This window comes from Zophobas morio, unplaced genomic scaffold (assembly GCF_036711695.1).
Source record: "Zophobas morio isolate AGI-343-1 ecotype UQ-CSIRO unplaced genomic scaffold, CSIRO_AGI_Zmor_V1 ptg000033l, whole genome shotgun sequence".
NCBI classification, from domain to species: Eukaryota; Metazoa; Arthropoda; class Insecta; order Coleoptera; family Tenebrionidae; genus Zophobas; species Zophobas morio.
This window is the reverse complement of record NW_026972138.1, coordinates 1,493,342-1,517,828: the sequence shown is the minus strand read 5'-3', so window position 1 is coordinate 1,517,828 and position 24,487 is coordinate 1,493,342. Positions and strand designations below refer to the sequence as shown.

Sequence of the window (24,487 nt, the reverse complement as noted above, 5' to 3'; positions counted from 1 at the left end):
AACTTCCTATATGAACAAAGAACGAACAATAGAACATTGTTCTAACGACTAGAAATAAAGAACAAAGGAGTCGGTTATTAAAAAGCGCTTAAATCAAAAGTGATTTATTAAATATGCACTACAATTCAGGTCCTTGGAGAAATAACAGTTCACTGTTGTAGTAAAAAAAATCACAATTAGTATTTTGAAACCTATTTATCGACTGCATTTCTCGTTTCTGTGGTGCTTCTGTTTCGGTTTTGATTTTCGTAATCACATTTTAAAACTTGAAAGATGAGTGAAGAGTGTCTCTGTTAACAGTTATTGCCCCAAAACCCCCACCGCTAATTCAAATCCACGTGCAAAATTATGGCGTGTTTGACATTGAAATACTGAATGGATTTTGTTAACACGACGTATTCCACACGTAGACTTGAACTAACTTTATCACACATTAAAACATTATTAGTGAACCCTTTACGCTACAATCACCTAAGTGTAAAATGCACACAGCTTGTTGAAGTATTTATTCACTTCCTAGTTGAAATTTCTAATCAAAGTTTGCACTTGTTTCCCTTGCGTGTTATGTTGATGTAAGGCTGAACAAGAGGATGCATCTCGTGAGAGCTCTTAAAGACGGTGATGTCGCACACTACTGAGGGTTTGTTTTGCCGGTCTGTGGCAGTGAATTCTTTTTCGGATAGAGTACCGGCGCCTCCGTCCGCCATGGAAACCACATGGACCGAGAGTTTCTTCCGCAGTTGCGCGTTTTCTTCGAGCAAGTTCTAAAAGACCATTTGGTGTGACTTTTTCGATTTTATTTTATTATTATTTATTAATTGTCAATTTGAAATCCGTGATACCAATTGAAACGCAAAAACAAAGCATACATTAATTTCCGCTACCGCGCCGACCAATCACAACCAAGTACATCGATTTTAGGATTTTTCAGTTTTCGATTTTTTAATTTTACCGTTTTCGGTGTTTATTTTGACATTTTTTGGATTTTTTAATTACAATTTTTTTGTATTTTTCGATATTTTAGTGTCTAGATATTTTAATTTTTCGATTTTTCAATATTTAAATTGTTTCGTTTCTTCGATTTTTTATTTTCTCGATTCGAGATTTTTAACTCTTTGGTTTTTTTAATTGTTAATTTTTCGATTTTTCCGTGTTTCCTTTTTACATTTTTCGATTTCTCGCTTTTTTAGTTTTTAGATTTTCATTATGATTTTTATTTTTCAGTAAAATGTTTGTATTTTTCGATTTTTAAATTTGCAGATATTTTAATTTTGCGATTTTCCAAACTGATTTTTAATTTTTCGATTTTTCGGGTTTCAATGTTACAAATTTTCGATTTTACGTTTTTATTTTTTTTCCAAATTTGCAATTTAGTAATTGTTTTATTTTTAAATTTCCAGATTTTTAATTTTTCATTTTTTCAAATAATTATTAGTTTTTTTTTCAAGTGTACAATTCTTGCCTTTTCAATTATCCGATTTTTCAATTTCTGTATTTTTTCAAATCTTTGATTTCTTGGTTTTTAAATTTTTCGGTTTTACAATGTTTCGTCTTTTCGATGTTACAATTTTTCAATTTTTCCATGTTTCTTTTTTACAATTTCTTAATTTTTTAGTTTTCCGGGTTTCATTTTAAAATTCTTGAATTTTGAAATTAAAAATTTTTCTATTTTTTATTACATATTTAATTTATAGGAATTTTTTCAGTATTTTCATTTTTATGGTTACAATTTTTCCTCTTCCAACTGTTAACCTTTTAATTTTTCGATTTTGAGTTTCTTTTTTTATCAATTTTTAAATTGTTGGGTTTTTCAGTGTTTATTTTTCAATTTTTCAGTTTTACAATTTTTCGATGCTTCAGTGTTAGAATTTTCCGATTTTTTAATTTTTTAAAATTTCAGTTTTAATAATTTATGCTTTTGTTGCAAAATTAAAAAACGAAAAATTGAGAAAATGAAAAATTAAAAATAAACTACTTCCCAGTAGATGATTCCAAATTATTTTATTTCTTCAATTTTTTGATTTTTCAATTCGAGACTTTTATATTTTTCGTTTTTTTAATTGATAATTTTTCAATTTCTCCATTTTTTAGTTTTTCGATTTTCATTATGAAATTGTTGGATTTTTCAGTAAAATTTTTGTATTTTTCGATTTTTTAATTTGCAGATATTTTAATTTTTCGATTTTCTAATTTTATTTTTAATTTTTAGATTTTCTATCTGTTGAATTTTACAATTTTTCGTTTTTTCATTTTTTCAATTCCTCGATTTTTAATTTATCACTTTTTCAGGTTTCAATATTACAAATTTTCGATTTTCCAGTTTCTAGCTTTTTCTCAGTTGTTCCATTTTTTAATTGCTTTTTCGTTACCCAATTTTCAGTTTGTCAATATTTTCAATTTTTCGATATTTCAAGTTTGGTTTTTCAATTTTTCATTTCTTCAATTTTTCCATTTTTTATGTTTCACTTTTTTCAAATAATTATTAGGATTTTTATTCAATTGTACAATTCTTGGCTTTTCCAGTATCCGATTTTTCAGTTTTTGCATTTTTTCAATTCTTCGATTTCTCAATTTTTAAATTTTTCGGTTTTTGAGTGTTTCGTTTTTCCGATATTACAATTCTTTCATTTTTCCATGTTTCGTTTTTACAGTTTCTTAATTTTTTAATTTTTCGGTTTTCATTTTAAAATTTTTGGATTTTGAAATTAAATTTTTTTGTATTTTTGATTGTTTCATTTATAGAAGTTTTTGTTTTTCGTTTTTTTTCAATTTTTCACTTTCTCGATTTTTAATTAATCAAGGTTTTCAGGTTTCAATGTTACAGTTTTTCGATTTTTCAATTGTTTTTTCAATTATCCCATTGTCCAATTTCTCATTTTTTTCATTTTTCGATTTTTCATTTTTTAAATTTTTCGATATTTCAAGTTTCATTTTTCAGTTTTTAAGTCTCATTTTTTCGGTTTTTTCAAGTTATCTTTATTTTTTCAATTCTTCGATTTCTCAATTTTTTGATTTTTCAATTCAATTCAAAATTTCGGTTTGAATAAATTTGTCCTTTTGTTGCACAATTAAAAAATGACGAATCGAGAAAATGAAGAAATAAAAATTGAGAATTTGAAAAATTTCAAATTTTTCATTTTTCGATTTTTCAATGTTTCGATATTTCAAGTTTCATTTTAAAATCTTTGGATTTTGAAATAGGGTTTTCAGGTTTCTATTTACAATTTTTCGATTTTTCAATTGTTTTTTCAATTATCCACTTGTTTAATTTCTCATTTTTTTCATTTTTCGATTCTTCAATTTTAAAATTTTTCGATATTTCATTTTTCAATTTTTGATTCTCATTTTTTCAGTTTTTTCAATGTTTCTTTATTTTTTCAATTCTTCGACTTCTCAATTTTAATATTTTTTGATTTTTCAATTTTATAATTTTTAGACGTTTCAATGTTACAATTTTCTGATTTTTAATTTTTTTAATTTTTCAAAAATTCGGTTTGAATCAATTTGCCCTTTCGTTGAATAATTAAAAAATTAAAAATCGAGAAAAAAAAGAATTAAAAATTGAGATATTATTCGGTATTTCAGTGTTACAATTTTCCGATTTTTTGGTTTTTTAATTGTTAATTTTTCTATTTTTCCGTGTTTCGTTTTTAGTTTTTCGATTTCCCGATTTTTTAGTTTTTCGATTTTCATTATGATTTTTATTTTTTAGTAAAATTTTTGCATTTTTCGGTTTTTAAATTTTCAGATATTTTAATTTTTCGATTTTCCAAGTTGCTTTTTAATTTTTCGATTTTCCATCTTGTTACAATTTTTCGTTTTTTCGATTTTTCAATTTACCACTCTTTCAGTTTTTTAATTTTTCGATTTTCATTATGATTTTTATTTTTGATGATTTTTTAATTTGTAAGTATCAGATTTAATTTTTCGATTTTTTAATCATTTGAATTTTACAATTTTTCGTTTTCTCGATTTTTCAATTCCGCGATTTTTAATTTATCACTTTTTCAGGGTTCAATCAGATTTTTCAGTTTTTTTTGTCAATTCTTCGATTTCTCAACTTTAAAATATTTGGATTTTTCAGTGTTTCGTTTTTACAATTTCTTAATTTTTTCATTTTAAAATTTTTGGATTTTGAAATTTTTTTGTATTTTTGATTGTCTAATTATGTTTTTCGTTTTTTCAATTTTTCACTTTCTCGGTTTTTAATTAATCAGGGTTTTCAGGCTTCAATATTACAATTTTTCGATTTTTCAATTATCCAATTCAATTTCTCAATTTTTTCATTTTTTGATATTTCAAGTTTCATTTAAAAATATTTGAATTTTGAAATTATTTTTTTTTTATTTTTGATTATTTAATTTATAGGAATTTTTGTTTTTTCGGTTTTTTCAATTTTTCTTCATTTTTTCAATTCTTCGACTTCTCAATTTTTACATTTTTGATTTTTCAATTTTATGGTTTTTAGACGTTTCAATGTTACAATTTTCTGATTTTTAAATATTTATATTTTTCAAAATTTCGGCCTGAATAAATTTGTCCCTTTGCTGAACAATCAAAAAATCAAAAATCGAGAAAATAAAGAATTAAAAATTGAGAATTTGAAAAATTTTAAATCCAAAAACTGCAAAATTGTTTCTTTTTATTAATTTTTTTAAATTTCTGAATTTTTAATTATTTTGTTTCTTTTTCGATTTTTCAGTTTTTAATTTTTTGATTTTTCAATTTTTCAGTTTTACAATTTTCGGTGTTTCAGTGTTAGAATTTTCCGATTTTTTGGTTTTCTTAATTGTTAATTTTTCAATTTTTCCGTGTTTCGTTTTTACATTTTTTCGATTTCTCGATTTTTTAGTTTTTCGATTTTCATTATGATTTTGATTTTTTAGTAAAATTTTTGTATTTTTCGACTTTTAAATTTGCGGATATTTTAATTTTTCGATTTTCCATCTTTTTACAATTTTTCGTTTTTTCGATTTTTCGATTTTTCAATTTCTCAATTTTCAATTTATCACTTTTTCAGTTTTTTCGTTTTTAGATTTTCATTATGATTTTTATTTTTGATATTTTTTTAATTTGTAAATGTCAGATTTAATTTTTTGATTTTTTATCTGTTGAATTTTACAATTTTTCGTTTTCTCGATTTTTAATTTATCACTTTTTCAGGTTTCATTCAATTTTTCGATATTTCAACTTTGGTTTTTCAATTTTTGATTTTGATTTTTCCATTTTTTTTCCAAATTTACAATTTTGTAATTGTTTCATTTTTAAATTTGCCGATTTTTCACTTTTTTCAAATAATTATTAGGGTTTTTATTACTCAATTGTACAATTCTTGGCTTTTCCATTACCAGATTTTTCAGTTTGTTTTTTTTTTGTTAATTCTTCGATTTCTCAACTTTAAAATATTTCGGTTTTCCGGTGTTTCGTTTTTTCGATGTTACAATTTTTCAATTTTTCCATGTTTCGTTTTTACAATTTCTTAATTTTTTAGTTTTCCTGTTTTCATTTTAAAATTTTTGGATTTTTAAATTGATTTTTTTTTTGTATTTTTGATTATTTAATTTATAGAAGTTTTTGTTTTTCGTTTTTTAAATTTTTTAGTTTTTCGATTTTTAATTAATCAGGGTTTTCAGGTTTCAATATTTCAAGTTTCATTTTAAAATCTTTGGATTTTGAAATTAAAAATTTTTGTATTTTTGAATATCTAATTTATAGAAATTTTTGTTTTTCGTTTTTCAATTTCTCAATTATTAATTAATCAGGGTTTTCAGGTTTCTATAGTACAATTTTTCGATTTTTCATTTGTTTTTTCAATTATCCACTTGTTTAATTTCTCATTTATTTCATTTTTCGATATTTCAAGTTTCATTTTTCAATTCTTCGACTTCTCAATTTTTTTATTTTTCAATTTTGTAATTTTTAGACGTTTCAATGTTACAATTTTCTAATTTTTAAATTTTTAAATTTTTCAAAATTTCGGTTTGAATAAATTTATCGTTTTGTTGAACAATTAAAAAATGAAAAATCGAGAATTTGAAAAATTTTATATTGAAAAATTGCAGAATTGTTTCGTTTCGTCGATTTTTCAATTTCTCGATTTTTAATCGTTGCATTTTTTAACGTTTCGATTTATTTGATTTCACAAAATTTAATTTTGATTAAAATCGAAAATCAAGAACCTAAAAACTTTAAAAATTGTTTCGTTTTTCGATTTTTTGATTTTTCAATTTCGAGATTTTTATTTTTTCGTTTTTCCAATTTTTCAGTTATCCGATTTCGCAGTTTCATTTTTAATTTTTCCATGTTTTTATAATTTTTCAATTTTTCGGTGTCCCGATTTTTTAGTTTTTCGATTTTCATTTTGAAATTTTTGGATTTTTCATTGTTTCAATAATACAATTTCCCGATTTTCCAATATTTCAGTTTGGATAAATTTGTTCTTTTGCTGGAAAACAAAAAAAACACGAAATTGAAAAATTAAAAAACTAAAAGTTAACGAAACACTGAAAAAACGAAAAATTTAAAAACCGAGATATCGAAGATTTGAAAAAATACAGAAACTGAAAAATCGAATTGAAAAGCCAAGAGTTGTACACTTGAAAAAAACCCTAATAATTATTTAAAAAAAGTTAAAAATTAAAAATCGGGAAATTTAAAAATGAAACAATTACAAAGTTGTAAATTTGAAAAAAAATAGACACGTGAATTCGAAAATTTGTAACACTGAAACCTGAAAAAGTGATAAATTAAAAATTGAGAAATTGAAAAATCGAAAAAACGAAAAATTGTAGAAGACGGAAAATCGAAAAATTAAAAAGCAACTTGGAAAATCGAAAAATTAAAATATCTGCAAATTTAAAAACCGAAAAATATAGAAATTTTACTGAAAAATAAATATCATAATGAAAATCGAAAAACTAAAAATCGAGAAATCGAAAAATGCAAAAACGACACAAGGAAAAATCGAAAAATGAAACTGCAGAATCGGATAATTGAGAAATTGGAAAAACGAAAAAATAAAAAATTCCGAAATTGAAACATCAAAAAATCGAAAAACGAAACAATTTTGAAATTTTTCTATTTCAAAATTTTCGAGTTCTTGATTTTCAATTTTAATGAAAAATGAAATTCTGCAAAATCGAATAACTGTAACACCGAAACATTGAAAAATGCGACAATTAAAAATCGAGAAAAACTGAAAAATCGACAAAACGAAACAATTCTGCAATTTGTCGATATAAAATTTTTCACATTTTGGATTTTTCATTTTTTAACAACAATTGTTCAACAAAAGGACAAATTTATTCAAACCGAAATTTTCAAAAATTAAAAATTTAAAAATCAGAAAATTGTAACATTGAAACGTCTAAAAATTATAAAATTGAAAAATCAAAAAATTTAAAAATTGACAAGTCGAAGAATTGAAAAAAAAAATAAAAATTGAAAAAACCGAAAAAATGAGAACCAAAAATCGAAAAATGAAACTTGAAATATCGAAAAATATTAAAATTGAAAAATCGAAAAATGAAAAAAATGAGAAATTAAACAAGTGGATAATTAAAAAAACAATTGAAAAATCGAAAAATTGTAATTAGACATCTAAAAACCCTGATTAATTAAAAATCGAGAAATCGAAAAATCGACAAAACGAAACAATTCCACAATTTTTCGATATAAAATTTTTCAAATTTTCGATTTTTACTTCTTCATTTTCTCGATTTGTCATTTTTTAATTGTTCAACAAAAGGATAAATTTATTCAAACCGAAATTTTGAATTGAATTGAAAACTCAAAAAACTGAGAAATCGAAGAATTAAAAAAATTAAGAAAACTTAAAAAAACCGAAAAAATGAGACCTAAAAACTGAAAAATGAAACTTGAAATATCGAAAAATTTAAAAATTGAAAAATCGATAAATGAAAAAATTGAGAAATTGAACAATGGGATATTTGAAAAAACCCTGATTAATTAAAAATCGAGATAGTAAAAAATTGAAAAAACGAAAAACAGAAACTTCTATAAATTAAACAATCAAAAATACAACAAAAATTTAATTTCGAAATCCAAAAATTTTAAACTAAAAAATTAGGAAATTTCGAAAACGAAAGATGGAAAAATTTTAAAATTGTAACATCGAAAATAGAAAACACTGAAAAAAAGAAAAATTCAAAAGTTGAGAAACCGAAGAATTGAAAAAATACAGAAACTGAAAAATCGGATAATGGAAAAGCCAAGAATTGTACAATTGAATAATAAAACCCTAATAATTATTATTTGAAAAAAGTGAAAAATTAAAAATGGAAAAATTGAAAATCAAAAATTGAAAAACTAAACTTGAAATATCGAAAAATTGAAAAAATTTGTAAAACTCAACAGACAATCGAAAAATTAATAAGCAAATTAGAAAATCGAAAAATTAAAATACCTACAAATTAAAAAATCGAAAAATACAAAAATTTTACTGAGAAATCCGACAATTTCATAATGAAAATCGAAAAACTAAAAAATGGAAAAATCAAAAAATTATCAATTAAAAAAACGAAAAATATAAAAATCTCGAATTGAGAAATCAAAAAATTGAAGAAACAAAATAATTTGGAATTATCTACTGGGAAGTACTTTATTTTTAATATTTCATTTTTTCAGTTTTTCGTTTTTTAATTTTTCAACAAAAGGACAAACTTATTAAAATTAAAATTTTAAAAAATCAAAAAATCGGAAAATTGTAACACTGAAAAGTTGTAAAATTGAAAAATCAAAAAATTAAAAAATGAAAGACATTGAAAAACCGAAGAATTTTAAAAATTGTAATCTTAAAACTTGAGAAGCTGAAAACTTCGATAATTAAAAAAACAACTGAAAATTTGAACAATTGAAAAAAAAGAAACTGTAAAATCGAAAAACTGATTCATTAAAAATCCAGAAATAGAAAAACACAGAAAACAAATTAAAAAACTGAAAGTTTAAAACTCAAAAAAATTGTAAAATCGGCGTCGGTTTGAATTTGGTGCAGAAATTAACGTATGCTCAAAAACAATTCCCGATTAAACACTCACCTTAAAAAACTCGACGATATCCTCCTTCGTCAACGTCCTCAGATACCCCACCTCCACGTTCGCCCTGTCGAAATGATACTGCTGCGCCGTGATCTCCCCCCAGTAAATATTCGTCTGCGTGGACAACTGCTTCGGTTTCTCCAGCCTCTGCGCCGCCAGCGCCTCCCGGTGCCTCGCGAACTCGTCCTCCGGCATGTTCACCAAGTGCGTCAACATGTTCTTCAAGAACTCCTCGATCCGGTCGTCCAGGTGCGTCGGGTGCTTGTCCGACTGCACGATGATCCGCAACCCCTGCACCCCGTTCGACCTCCTGATCCCGCTGAAAACGATGTACCCCAACTGTTCTTTGGTTCGCAAGATATCGAAACACGGTTCTTGGATGATTTGAGCAAATAGTTCGAGTTTCATGTTGTTCTCTTTTGATTGCAGCCCACACTGGTAGTAGAGTTCGATGCACGACTCTTTGTGCACGTCGTTCTGGACTTCGTACACGTAGTTGCAGCCGTCTTCGAGTTTGAGCTCGCGGTTAAGTAGGAGCTGCCTGGGGAGGAGGGGCGACATGTTGAGGGCCGAAAGGAGGCGGTCTTCCACGATTTGGACGAGCTGGAGCGCTTTTTCCTTGTTGGCGTTGCCGTGGATGAGGCATTCGATGTGCATCTTGGAGAGGATTTGCGGAATGAAAGCTTCCAGTTTGTCGAGAGTCAGCTCTAAGTTTTGCGAGTGAGAAAGGGGCGAGATTTATAGAACGAACTTACGGTCTGTGGCGGCTAAAAGCTCTTGTTTAGTCCACGAGTGTTCAGTTAGTAAGGCAGCTAAGTAGTAGACGGCGTGCTGATATGGTTGCTCGGCGGCGAAGTTCTTCAAGTTCCTGATGTACTACAAGACACAAAATTACAAAGTCCGTTCCACGTAACAGTCTAACTTACGTTTTCTTTGCAAATTTCGAACCGTTTGGGGTCCACTTTAAAATGCGTCAATTTTTCCATCACCTTATCCAACAAAATGTGTTGTTTATTGCTGTAGCCACCAATCGCGAGCTATAACAATCATTTGAAAAACGAAAATTTCCAGAGGGCTATCTTACAATTAACCCGTATTTTGTGTTGATAAGCTCCCACTTTAAGCCAGCGAGTTCAGCTGCGTACGCGTACTCATTTAAAGCGTCTCGGAATAATTGTACCAACATGTGGGTGAGGTTGCAGTTGAGGGGGTCCAAATAAGCCAAAGGACTACGCAGAAGCATATTTTTTAAAATTAACAAAGAAAAAATTATGTGTGAGTAAATACCTGACAAAATCGAACATGACGTTGGCCTTGGGTAAGAGAAACGTATCGTCTTGCTTGAACCACACTCTGGTTAACGCAGTGTCTTGAATAATTGTCGGGTGTTCTGTAATCTTAAAAAATACGTGGGAAAAGTCAAACGGGTCGGGAAACTTACATCCTTGTCGATTGTGAACAACTGGAAATCCGTGGGGATGAATTCGTTCTTTTCGGGCATTTTCAGGTTGTCTGAGAGACCAGCGTCGCGCCACTTCTGCACAAATCGATAAAAAATCGATTAAATTTATTTCGATAGAGATTACGGTCGATAATCATTTGAATTTTTATTATTTCTCACCAATATATTTCTGACCATTTTTTTCTAATCTTTAAAAATAAATATGAAAAATTATTGTCAAGTGGGATTTATAAAGTGCCCCGCCCACCCACCCTATCTCAATTGTGATGATTTTTTTTATTCGTCGTGAGCCAAGAGGGCGAACCTTGACTGCAAAATCCTGTAAAGAAATAAGGATTTTGCAGTGAAGCTCCGCCCCCTTGACTCACGACGAATAAAAAAAATCATCACAATTGAGATAGGGCGGGTGGGCGGGCTTATATTTTTCTTTTTGTTTTAATTGCAAAATCCATATTTCCTTGCAAAAATGTACCATTTTAACCATGTTCTAAGTTTCTTGTTTTGAAAAGATGGCTATGTATATTAAGAAAAAAAGGGAAAATATAAGCCCCGCCCACCCACCCTCTCTCTATTCTGACGATTTTTTTTTATTCGTCGTAAGCCGAGGGGCGTAATTGCAAAATGGATATTTCCCTATACAAATTTACCATTTTAAACATGTTTTAAGTTTCTTGTTGCGAAAAGATGACTACATATATTAATAAAAAATGACAAAATGTAAGCCCCGCCCACCCACCCTATCTCAATTGTGATGATTTTTTATTCGTCGTGAGCCAAAGGGGCGGAGCTTAATTGCAAAATCCTTAATTCTCTACGAGAAAAAAAAAGGGTTGTAGAAGAAATGTGGATGATTTAAGTTGATTACTACAAAAATTTACCATTTTAGATATACTTTAAGTTTCTTGTTGGCGAAATAAGTCTACACATATTAAGAAAAATAGGCAAAATGTTGCCCCGCCCACCCACCCGATCGCAATTGTGATGATTTTTTTTATTCGTCGTGGGCCAAGGGGGCGGAGCTTAACTGCAAAATCCTTAATTCTCTACAAAAAATAAAAACATGTTTTAGAGTATCGTGTTGTTCAAAGAATACTATATATATTTCTTGTAACGAAATAAATATTTTGCAATTAAGCTCTGCCCCTTTGGCTCACGGCCAATAAAAAAAATCATTGCAATTGAGATCGGGCGAGTGGGCAGGGCTTATATTTTTCCTTTTTGCGTTAACATATGCAGACTTCTGTTCGCAACACAAAACACAAACATGTTTAAAATGGAAAATTTGTACAAGGAAATATTGATTTTGCAATTAAGCTCAGCCCCATCATTGCAAAATCCATATTTCCTTACAAAAATGGACCATTTTCACCATGTTCTAAGTTTCTTGTTTTGAAAAGATGGCTATGTATATTAAGAAAAAAAAAAAGGGAAAATATAAGCCCCGCCCACCCACCCTCTTCTATTCTGACCATTTTTTTTATTCGTCGTAAGCCGAGGGGCGTAATTGCAAAATGGATATTTCCCTATACAAATTTACCATTTTAAACATGTTTTAAGTTTCTTATTGCGAAAAGATGACTACACATATTAGGAAAAAATGGCAAAATGTAAGCCCCGCCCACCCGCTATCTCAATTGTGATGATTTTTTTATTCATCGTAAGCCAAAGGGGCGGAGCTTAATTGCAAAATCTTTATTTCTCTACGAGAAATAAAAGGGGTTGTAGAAGAAATGTGGATGATTTAAGTTGATTACTACAAAAATTTACCATTTTAGATATACTTTAAGTTTCTTGTTGGCGAAATAAGTCTACATATATTAAGAAAAACAGGCAAAATGTTGCCCCGCCCATCCACCCGACCGCAATTGCGATGATTTTTTTTATTCGTCGTGAGCCAAGGGGGCGGAGCTTAACTGCAAAATCCTTATTTCTCTACAAGAAATAAAAACATGTTTTAGAGTATCGTGTTGTTCAAAGAATACTATATATATTTCTTGTAACGAAATAAACATTTTGCAATTAAGCTCTGCCCCCTTGGCTCACGACCAATAAAAAAAATCATTGCAATTGAGATCGGGCGGGTGGGCGGGGCTTATATTTTTTTTTTTTGTGTTAACATATGCAGACTTCTGTTCGCAACATAAAACAAAAACATGTTTAAAATGGAAAATTTGTATAAGGAAATATTGATTTTGCAATTAAGCTCAGTCCCATCATTGCAAAATCCATATTTCCTTGTAAAAATGTACCATTTTAACCATGTTCTAAGTTTCTTGTTTTGAAAAGATGGCTATGTATATTAAGAAAAAAAAGGGAAAATATAAGCCCCGCCCACCCACCCTCTCTCTATTCTGACGATTTTTTTTTATTTCCCTTTACAAATTTACCATTTTAAATATATTTTAAGTTTCTTATTGCGAAAAGATGACTACACATATTAGGAAAAAATGGCAAAATGTAAGCCCCGCCCACCCGCCCTATCTCAATTGTGATGATTTTTTTATTCGTCGTGAGCCAAAGGGGCGGAGCTTAATTGCAAAATCTTTATTTCTCTGCGAGAAATAAAAGGGGTTGTAGAAGAAATGTGGAGGATTTAAGTTGATTACTACAAAAATTTACCATTTTAGATATACTTTAAGTTTCTTGTTGGCGAAATAAGTCTACATATATTAAGAAAAACAGGCAAAATGTTGCCCCGCCCACCCACCCGATCGCAATTGTGATGATTTTTTTTATTCGTCGTGAGCCAAGGGGGCGGAGCTTAACTGCAAAGTCCTTATTTCTCTACAAGAAATAAAAACATGTTTTAGAGTATCGTGTTGTTCAAAGAATACTATATATATTTCTTGTAACGAAATAAATATTTTGCAATTAAGCTCTGCCCCCTTGGCTCACGGCCAATAAAAAAATCATTGCAATTGAGATCGGGTGGGTGGGCGGGGCTTATATTTTTCCTTTTTTTTTTAATATATGTAGACTTCTGTTCGCAACATGAAATAAAAACCTGTTTAAAATGAAAAATTTATATAAGGAAATATTGATTTTACAATTAGGCCCAGCCCCATAATTGCAAAATCCATATTTCCTTGCAAAAAATGTATCATTTTCACCATGATTTAAGTTTCTTGTTTTGAAAAGATGGCTATGTATATTTAGGAAAAAAAAAAAGGGAAAATATAAGCCCCGCCCACACACCCTCTCTCTATTCTGACGATTTTTTTTTATTTCCCTTTACAAATTTACCATTTTAAACATGTTTTAAGTTTCTTATTGCGAAAAGATGACTACACATATTAGGAAAAAATGGCAAAATGTAAGCCCCGCCCACCCGCCCTATCTCAATTGTGATGTTTTTTTTATTCATCGTAAGCCAAAGGGGCGGAGCTTAATTGCAAAATCTTTATTTCTCTACGAGAAATAAAAGGGGTTGTAGAAGAAATGTGGAGGATTTAAGTTGATTACTACAAAGATTTACCATTTTAGATATACTTTAAGTTTCTTGTTGCCGAAATAAGTCTACACACATTAAGAAAAACAGGCAAAATGTTGCCCCGCCCACCCACCCGATCTCAATTGTGATGATTTTTTTATTCGTCGTGAGCCACGGGGGCGGAGCTTAACTGCAAAATCCTTATTTTTCTACAAAAAATAAAAACATGTTTTAGAGTATCGTGTTGTTCAAAGAATACTATATATATTTCTTGTAACGAAATAAACATTTTGCAATTAAGCTCTGCCCCCTTGGCTCACGACCAATAAAAAAAATCATTGCAATTGAGATCGGGCGGGTGGGCGGGGCTTATATTTTTCCTTTTTGTTTTAATATATGCAGACTTCTGTTCGCAACATGAAATAAAAACCTGTTTAAAATGAAAAATTTATATAAGGAAATATTGATTTTACAATTAGGCCCAGCCCCATAATTGCAAAATCCATATTTCCTTGCAAAAAATGTATCATTTTCACCATGATTTAAGTTTCTTGTTTTGAAAAGATGGCTATGTATATTTAGGAAAAAAAAGGGAAAATATAAGCCCCGCCCACCCACCCTCTCTCTATTCTGACGATTTTTTTTATTTCCCTTTACAAATTTACCATTTTAAACATGTTTCAAGTTTCTTATTGCGAAAAGATGACTACACATATTAGGAAAAAATGGCAATATGTAAGCCCCGCCCACCCGCCCTATCTCAATTGTGATGATTTTTTTATTCATCGTAAGCCAAAGGGGCGGAGCTTAATTGCAAAATCCTTATTTCTCTACGAGAAATAAAAGGGGTTGTAGAAGAAATGTGGATGATTTAAGTTGATTACTACAAAAATTTGCCATTTTAAATATACTTTAAGTTTCTTGTTGGCAAAATAAGTCTACATATATTAAGAAAAACAGGCAAAATGTTCCCCCGCCGACCCACCCGATCGCAATTGTGACGATTTTTTTTATTCGTCGTGAGCCAAGGAGGCGGAGCTTAACTGCAAAATCCTTATTTCTCTACGAGAAATAAAAGGGGTTGTAGAAGAAATGTGGAGGATTTAAGTTATTACTACAAAGATTTACCATTTTAGACATACTTTAAGTTTCTTGTTGCCGAACTAAGTCCACATATTAAGAAAAACAGGCAAAATGTTGCCCCGCCCACCCACCCGATCGCAATTGTGATAATTGTTTTTATTCGTCGTGGGCCAAGGGGGCGGAGCTTAACTGCAAAATCCTTATTTCTCTACAAGAAATAAAAACATGTTTTAGAGTATCGTGTTGTTCAAAGAATTCTATATATATATTTCTTGTAACGAAATAAACATTTTGCAATTAAGATCTGCCCCCTTGGCTCACGACCAATAAAAAAAATCATTGCAATTGAGATCGGGCGGGTGGGCGGGGCTTATAATTTTCCTTTTTTTTTTTAATATATGTAGACTTCTGTTCGCAACATGAAATAAAAACCTGTTTAAAATGAAAAATTTATATAAGGAAATATTGATTTTACAATTAGGCCCAGCCGCATAATTGCAAAATCCATATTTCCTTGCAAAAAATGTATCATTTTCACCATGATTTAAGTTTCTTGTTTTGAAAAGATGGCTATGTATATTTAGGAAAAAAAAAAGGGAAAATATAAGCCCCGCCCACACACCCTCTCTCTATTCTGACGATTTTTTTTTATTTCCCTTTACAAATTTACCATTTTAAACATGTTTTAAGTTTCTTATTGCGAAAAGATGACTACACATATTAGGAAAAAGTGGCAAAATGTAAGCCCCGCCCACCCGCCCTATCTCAATTGTGATGATTTTTTTATTCATCGTAAGCCAAAGGGGCGGAGCTTAATTGCAAAATCTTTATTTCTCTACGAGAAATAAAAGGGGTTGTAGAAGAAATGTGGAGGATTTAAGTTGATTACTACAAAAATTTACCATTTTAGATATACTTTAAGTTTCTTGTTGGCGAAATAAGTCTACATATATTAAGAAAAACAGGCAAAATGTTGCCCCGCCCACCCACCCGATCGCAATTGTGATGATTTTTTTTATTCGTCGTGAGCCAAGGAGGCGGAGCTTAACTGCAAAATCCTTATTTCTCTACAAAAAATAAAAACATGTTTTAGAGTATCGTGTTGTTCAAAGAATACTATATATATTTCTTTTAACAAAATAAATATTTTGCAATTAAGCTCTACCCCCTTGGCTCACGACCAATAAAAAAAATCATTGCAATTGAGATCGGGCGGGTGGGCGGGGCTTATATTTTTCCTTTTTGTGTTAACATATACAGACTTCTGTTCGCAACATGAAACAAAAATATGTTTAAAATGGAAAATTTGTATAAGGAAATATTGATTTTGCAATCAAGCTCAGTCCCATCATTGCAAAATCCATATTTCCTTGCAAAAATGTACCATTTTAACCATGTTCTCAGTTTCTTGTGTTGAAAAGATGGCTATGTATATTAAGAAAAAAAAGGAAAATATAAGCCCCGCCCACCCACCCTCTCTCTATTCTGACGATGTTTTTTTATTTGTCGTAAGCCGAGGGGCGTAATTGCAAAAAAGATATTTCCCTATACAAATTTACCATTTTAAACATGTTTTAAGTTTCTTATTGCGAAAAGATGACTACACATATTAGGAAAAAATGGCAAAATTTAAGCCCCGCCCACCCGCCCTATCTCAATTGTGATGATTTTTTTATTCGTCGTGAGCCAAAGGGGCGGAGCTTAATTGCAAAATCCTTATTTCTCTACGAGAAATAAAAGGGGTTGTAGAAGAAATGTGGAGGATTTAAGTTGATTACTACAAAAATTTACCATTTTAGACATACTTAAGTTTCTTGTTGTCGAAATAAGTCTACACATATTAAGAAAAACAGGCAAAATATAAAGAACAGATTTATCCAAACTACAATATTGAAAAATCGGAAAATTCTATCATTGAAAGAATGAAGAATACAAAAATTTTAAAATGAAAAATCCAAAAATTTCAAAAAGAAAATCAAAAAACTAAAAAATCGAGACACCAAAAAATTGAAAAATTCTAAAAACATGGAAAAAATAAAACTGCAAAATCGGATAGAATTAAAAAAATATCCCGAAAGTGAAACATCAAAAAATCGAAAAACGAAACAATTTTGCAATTTTAAAGTTTTCAAGTTCTTGATTTTCTATTTTAATCAAAATGAAATTCTGCAAAATCGAATAACTGAAAAATCGACAATTTCCTTATAAAATTGTTCAAATTCTCGATTTTTCATTTTTTAATTGTTCATCAAAACGACAAATTTATTCAAACTGAACTTTTGAAAAACATTAAAAATTGAAAAAATCAACAAAACGAAACAATTTAGCAGTTTTTCGATCTAAAATTTTTCTAATTCTCAATTTTTAATTCTTTATTTTCTCGATTTTTCATTGTTTAGTTGTTCAACAAAAGGACAAGTTTATTCAAATTGAAATTTTGATAAATTTAAAAATCAGAAAATTGTAACATTGAAACATCTACAAATTATAAAATTGAAAAATCAAAAAAATTAAAAATTGAAAAAACCGAAAAAATGAGAATCAAAAATCGAACAATGAAACTTGAAATATCGAAAAATTTAAAACTGAGAAATCGAAAAATGAAAATAATGAGAAATTAAACAAGTGGATAATTGAAAAACTATTGAAAAATCGAAAAATTGTAATATAGAAACCTGAAAACTCTTGATTAATTAAAAATCGAGAAATTGAAAAATTGAAAAAATGAAAAACAAAAATTTCTATAAATTAAGTAATCAAAAATACAAAAATGTTTAATGTCAAAATCTAAAAATTTTAAAAGGAAACTTGAAATATCGAAAAATTGAAAAATCGAAAAATGAAAAAATTGAGAAATTGAATTGGATAATTGAAAAATCGAAAAATTGTAATATTGAAACCTGAAAACCCTGATTCATTAAAAATCGAGAAATTGAAAAATCGACAAAACGAAGCAATTCTGCAATTTTTCTACATAAAATTTTTCAAATTCTCGATTTTTGTTTATTCATTTTCTCGATTTGTCATTTTTTAATTGGACAAATTTATTCAAACCGAAATTTTGAATTGAATTGAAAACTCAAAAAACGGGGAAATCGAAGAATTGAAAAAATAAAGAAAACTTGAAAAAAACGAAAAATGAGACTTAAAAACTGAAAAATGAAACTTGAAATATCGAAAAATTTAAAAATTGAAAAATCGAAAAATGAAAAAATTGAGAAATTGAACGATGGAATAATTGAAAAAACAATTGAAAAATCGAAAAATTGTAACATTGAAACCTGAAAACCCTGTTTAATTAAAAATCGAAAAAGTGAAAAAAACGAAAAATTGTAAAAAGATGGAAAATCTAAAAATTAAAAAGCAATTTGGAAAATCGAAAAATTAAAATATCTGCAAATTAAAAAATCGAAAAATACAAAAATTTTACTAAAAAATAAAAATCATAATGAAAATCGAAAAACTAAAATATCGAGAAATCGAAAAATGTAAAAACGAAACACGGAAAAATATAAAATTAAGAGTTAAAAAAACTAAAAAATTAAAAATATCGAATTGAGAAAAGAAAAAATTGAAGAAACAAAATAATCTGGAAGTACTTTATTTTCTCAATTTTTCGAATTTTTCATTTTTTATTAAAAGTAAAATTTTAAAAAATCAAGAAATCGGAAAATTGTAACACTGAAACATCGAAAAATTGTAAAACTGAAAAATTGAAAAATCAATAAATTAAAAACTGAAAAATCAAAAAAGAAACATTGAAAAACCGAACAATTTAAAAATTGAGATATCGAAGAATTGAAAAAAATAAAGAAACTCAAAATCGAATAATTAATAGGTCAACAATTGGAAAAGGAAAAATTGTAAGCTTAAAAATGAAAAAACTGAAAATTTAAAAAACAGAAAAATCGCACAATTGCAAAATTGAAAATCAAAAATAGAAAAAACGAAACTTCAAACACCCAGAAATTTAAAAATTGTAATCTTAAAACTTGAGAAACTGAAAACTTCGATCATTGAAAAAAAAGAAACTAAAATCGAAAAACTGATTAATTATAAAAACCCAGAAATAGAAAAATACGGAAAACAAAATTTTCTAGAAATACAAAAACTAACAAATTGTAAAATTCAAAAAGTAAAGAATCGAAAAATTAAAATATCTAGGCACTAAAAAAACGAAAAATACAAAAAATTTAAATTGGAAAATCCAAAAATGTCAAAATAAACATCGAAAAACTGAAAAATTAAAAAATCGAAAACTGAAAAATTTAAAAAAAGACAAAACATTGAACAATAAAAAATTGAAATACCGAAATGTTGAAAAAATAGCGAAATTAAAAAATCGGATAACGAAAAAATCAACAATTAAAAATTTCTTAACATGGAAAAATCGAAAAAACGAGAAACTGTCAGATCTAAAAATTATAACGTTGAAACCTGAAAAAACTGACGAAAATAAAAATCGAAAAACTGACAAATCCTAAAATCGAAAAGCTAAGAATGTTAAAAACTTGCGAATTAAAAAAAAATGCTCACACCGCACAGATTTATATTTATATTTTGACTCTTGATGTACATAGTATTCTTTGTTATAAAGAAATAATAGTATTTTGCAGTTAAGCTCCGCCCTCTTGGTTCACGGCGAATAAAAAAATCATCACAATTGAGATAGGGTGGGTGGGTGGGCTTACATTTTGCCTTTTTATTATGGTACGTGTAGACTTTTCACAACATGAAACGTAAAATATGTTTAACAAAAATTTGCAAGATCGAAAATCTAAAAATTCGAAAAATTGAAACCTAGAAAACTTGAAAATGAAAAATTTAATCATTCTGAATCGAAAAATTTTAAATCAGGAAATTGCAACATCGGAAAACTAAAGGATTTTTAAATACTCAAAAATGGCTATTAAAAAAATGCTGTCAACGCAATATAAATAAACGCGGTGAAAGCAATTAAAAATTAATTAGTTAGAAAAGAAAAATTTTAATATAAAAATCGAAAAATCTAAAAACTGTAAAATCGCGAAAATTTCGGTTTTAATAAATTTGTTCTTTTTGAATTAAATTAAAAATTAGAATCTGGGAAAACGAAACATTAAAAAAATGAGAACTTAAAAAAATTAAAAGCTAAATTAAAAATTGAAAACACGAAAAGCTAAAATCGAAAAATTAAAGAAACAAAAAGTCACAAATGGAAAATATGAAAATCGGAATATTAAAAATCGAGAAACTAGAATGTAAAATCCAAAAACTGAATGAACGATGTAGAAATTGACAAATTGGGCTAAAAAAATTAAATACAAAAATTGAAAAAAAAAATAAAAACACCCAAGAAGCTTCAAAGATGTTTTCACTAATGAAAAAAATACTAGGGACCCACTTGATATTTTCAAACTTTTTACTCAAGGGTTCTTTTCCAAAAAAAATACATTAATGACCCTCAAACTTCGTTCAAATATTTTCCAACATTTTTCAAAAATAAAACGCCATTGTTCTCACAGATTATTCCAAATATTTTTTTTTTTTTTTAAATTAAACACAAAGAATTGCGAATAATCTTTCAACTTAAAACAGAGAGATTAGGGGAGTTCAAAATTTCAAATTCCTAAAAAACACAAAATCCATTTTCAAAATTTTTACAAAAATAAAGTGCTGGCCTGACATGACCTGACTTGACAAGTTCTGACCTGACATGACTCACCTTACAATAAATGGATTTTGCTCAACCTGACGTGACCCAGGTTGATGTGACTTATTCTGTCACTATGTCTAGATCTATCCTGACATAACCTGACTTGCCATGTTTTGACCTGACATAATTTGGACTGCTCATAAAGTCAGTCTTATCATAGCAAATACTAGTCCCGCCCACCTGCCCTCTATTTTCTCAGAGGATATGTCATTTGCCCCAGTCAGTCTTATCCTAACAAGTACTAATCAAATTAAATTAACAAATGTAAATAAACGCGATGAAAACCATTAAAAATTAATTAATTACGAAAAATTGTAATTATATTTTTATTTTTCCCTACTCTAGGGGCCACGAAACGTCATGAAACTCGCTTACAACACTTAGCTTACGCTCAGCGATTAAAAATAACTGAGTGTCACGATTTACCTGTAACGTGCTCTCCTGGATTTTCTTCACTTTATACTTTGTCCCATAAAACGGCTCAACCTCATCCAACTGACTCTCATACTGCTTGGCCAAAACCACGATTCTGAAACCTCATCATTACCCCCAATTTCAACAAAACTCGTCATTACCGGATCTTTTCAGGCACAAAATCGCTCCATATACTCTCAATAATGTCGGGTTTCCACTCGGAAAATAAGTACATACAACTCAACACATCCTCCATCGCGTAGTCCTACCAACAACCCACAATGAAAACTTTACCAAACCCACCACCAAACTATTACTTGTAACGTGTGAACCAACCCCGAAATGTAACTCCTCGGCGACTCTTTATCCTTGAACCTGAACAGCATGTTCCCGATGTCCCTATTTTCGTCCTGCACCCATTTCTGCGGACCCTGCTCCTTCAACATGTTCATATACTGAAAAATCAACTCGACAATGTCATCAATGTGCTTAATTCCTTCTTCGGTTAAATCCACAGTCACCCCAAAGAAACCCATACCTCGAGGCGCCGGTCTACTACCAGCTACCAGATTATTCGACCATCCGCGCGCCTTCAACGTCGACAGAATACTCCCAGGACCCTCGTGCCCCATCAAGTGACTAATATAGTGCGACGGCTGCAACAAAAACAGTTTAAAATTTGAATTTCGCGCGGTTGGAAACGTCAACAAAAACGTCAATTAAGCGCGAAATCGGTGATCTAACCTCACTCTACAACAAAATGGCCGATTTGTGGGACGAATACGATCACCCCGACGATCAAATAACTTACGTAGTGGAAAGTTTGAGGTCAAGCGGGGTTGAAAAGTCGATTACGCACGAATATTTGGGTTGTAATTGTGAAGATAAATGTATCCCGGAGACTTGTTCGTGTTTACTACGAAGTGGGGGTCACTATTCGTACGAAGACAAATCGCAACTTCAAAACTACAGTTTAGTTATCACCGACAAGAATAAACCCGTTTATGAGTGCAGCCCCAATTGCAAGTGCGAACCATCGAGGTGTGGTAACAGATTGGTCAGTTTTGGGCCACGAAGCAACCTAAAAATTGTAACAACACCCAAAGGGTTGGGTTTAAGTACGGAGAGAGACATCGAGACTGGCAATTTCATATGTGAGTATGCAGGTGAAGTGATAACGCGCGATGACGCTCACAAACGGTTCAAAAAATATCAAGAAATGAACTTCAACCACAACTATATTTTCTGCATTAATGAGAATTTCGGCGATAGAAATATTAAAACTTTTGTCGATCCGACGTTCTACGGGAACATTGGGCGCTATATTAATCACAGTTGTGACCCAAATTGTCTACTAGTCCCGGTGAGAGTCGAAGATGAAGTGCCCAAACTATGTATCTTCGCGAAGGAAAAAATTGAGGTGATGAACGAACTCACGTTCGACTATGGCGAAGGTGATGGTAACATCTCTGAGAAAAAAAAGTGCCTGTGTATGTCCCACAAGTGCAGGAAATATTTGCCCTTTGATGGTACCATTTAATACTTACTGAAGACTTGTAATACTCTTGAAGATCTGGACATGGGAAAACTATATTCAAGTTCCTGACATCTTTAATGGGGTACATGTACACGCACGTCCCGAAGTGTTCTTCTTTAAATGGGTGCTCCTCCCACCTGGGGGACTCTACAGACTTATCTTTCACTTCTGAAAATAGTTTGACCACCATTTCTTCCAGTTCATCAAGAGTTTCTAAAAGTGGATTTTACACACTCTCCAATCAAGCAAAAAACGTACCCTTTCCCAATATTGCCAGACACATTATATTAGATGAATACCATTTCTCATGGAACTTTAATAACTCATCACGGACATTGATGTTAGTTTCTTTTGGTAACGTGTCCAAAGTATATTTATTACCTAAAATTCACATTTATTATTATTATTTTTTATTACACTATGTATTTCAATAAAGATGTTTATATTTAAACTATAATAATTATAAAAATTATTATTCACCCGTTCCAAAAGTATGGTAGGAGTGGTTGGGGTGCGCCAAATGCTTATCCAACTGGTCCTTCCGCCAAACGTCACTGGGTATATTTTTCTCGTGTTCGGAATTAACAGCGTTCACTTCTCGATCAGTCGCACTTTCAGTAAACAACGGGGCGATGAAAAACTGCGAAAATCTATCCAGAGCATTATTCAGTTCATCAGGTACTATGTCAAAATAGTATATTGTGTGATCCGGGTAAGTGGCGGCGTTGCTGCTGCCCCCGTGCTCACTCAAAAACTTGCTGTAGTCGTTCTCGTTTGGGTACTTCTTGGTACCCAAAAAAAGCATGTGTTCGCAAAAATGCGCCAGCCCTAGGACTTCCTTGGGGTCACTCATGTACCCTACAAAACCCCATGAAACATCTGCTTACACTCAATGCAACGTCATTACCAACGTTTACGTCCAGAGCCGCTGCAGACTTGTCGGTCGTGGGGTCGCTAACCAGCAGCACTTTCATGTGGTTGGCGAGCTCCAGGCCTCGGTACAGCCGTTTGTCCTCTTGCGATTTGATGATATTTTCGACTCTCCGTACAACTAGGTTTGGTGTGTCCATTTTGTTCGTGGTGGTGGATTTGTTTGCGGTTAAACTTATGGTACTACAAATTGGTGTTAATGGGGTTTCGTCAGTTTGTGGTTACAGTCTACCCACCTGTAAAAGTAAAATGTTTTCAAGCGGTTGTCAGTTAACTTCTTGACGAACACTACACTGTGTTTTATGAACTGCATCCAGACTTAATTTAATTTGTAACAATTAACTCATTTAAATACTAGTAAAACGTTGGGTTTTTGGTGACCACAGAGCCCACTTGACTTCCAAGATCGAACTGTCAAACTGGCTGAACTGTCAATGACGTCACGACGGCCACGATCATAGAGCGGATAGGCGGATGGAGCTCCATTCAATCGTCTTGGAAAAATTCGATCGCGTGAAATCGACCCACTGAAATGTTCACATTGTAAAATTTATCCACGTATGTGATAGTAATGAATAAATGTATAGCGCATAGGATAAAAAAAATCCAGTTAAACCATCTCTATAGTTTATACTTCATTGGTAGTATGGCATCATCTGTCAAAAATAAAAATGTCTTCAAGTAAATATCGCCTAATATTTTTCGTTGGAAAGCTTTTATTTGTTGTTACACAATGCATTTTTGCAAAAATTAAATGTATTTAACGCAAGAGTTGCATGTTGATTGAAAAAAAAGTAAAAAAGTGGCCGCCCGAGCAGGGACTTGAACCCTGGACCCTTGGATTAAAAGTCCAATGCTCTACCGACTGAGCTACCCGGGC

At 30.2% G+C, this 24,487-nt stretch overlaps 2 protein-coding genes and 1 non-coding gene across 4 annotated transcripts; 1 reads left to right on the top strand and 2 right to left on the bottom strand.

The window, feature by feature from the left end:
• Positions 1-88: 88 nt before the first annotated feature.
• Positions 89-24,039, bottom strand: LOC135139728 (insulin-degrading enzyme). Of its 2 annotated transcripts, none has more exons than XM_064070049.1 (15): positions 23,844-24,039; positions 23,585-23,790; positions 23,158-23,535; positions 22,936-23,058; positions 22,688-22,890; positions 21,458-21,796; positions 21,302-21,405; positions 21,153-21,255; positions 10,498-10,593; positions 10,344-10,453; positions 10,141-10,285; positions 9,983-10,093; positions 9,812-9,932; positions 9,057-9,763; positions 89-764 (listed from the first exon to the last, which is right to left on the bottom strand). In XM_064070049.1, exons 1-15 carry the CDS (start codon positions 23,918-23,920, stop codon positions 534-536), a joined length of 3,054 nt encoding a protein of 1,017 aa, XP_063926119.1. In that variant the 5' UTR covers positions 23,921-24,039; the 3' UTR covers positions 89-533. The 2 variants fall into 2 exon arrangements, with proteins under 2 accessions (XP_063926119.1, XP_063926120.1); XM_064070050.1 differs by having other exon boundaries at positions 23,585-23,843; positions 23,900-24,037.
• On the top strand, positions 21,886-22,693 carry LOC135139729 (probable histone-lysine N-methyltransferase set-23). The gene has a single exon (XM_064070051.1). The coding sequence runs from the start codon at positions 21,901-21,903 to the stop codon at positions 22,678-22,680; it is 780 nt and encodes a 259-aa protein (XP_063926121.1). The 5' UTR covers positions 21,886-21,900; the 3' UTR covers positions 22,681-22,693.
• Positions 24,040-24,414: 375 nt separating the features above from the next.
• On the bottom strand, positions 24,415-24,487 carry Trnak-uuu (transfer RNA lysine (anticodon UUU)). The gene has a single exon. It is a non-coding gene; the product is annotated as a tRNA-Lys (tRNA).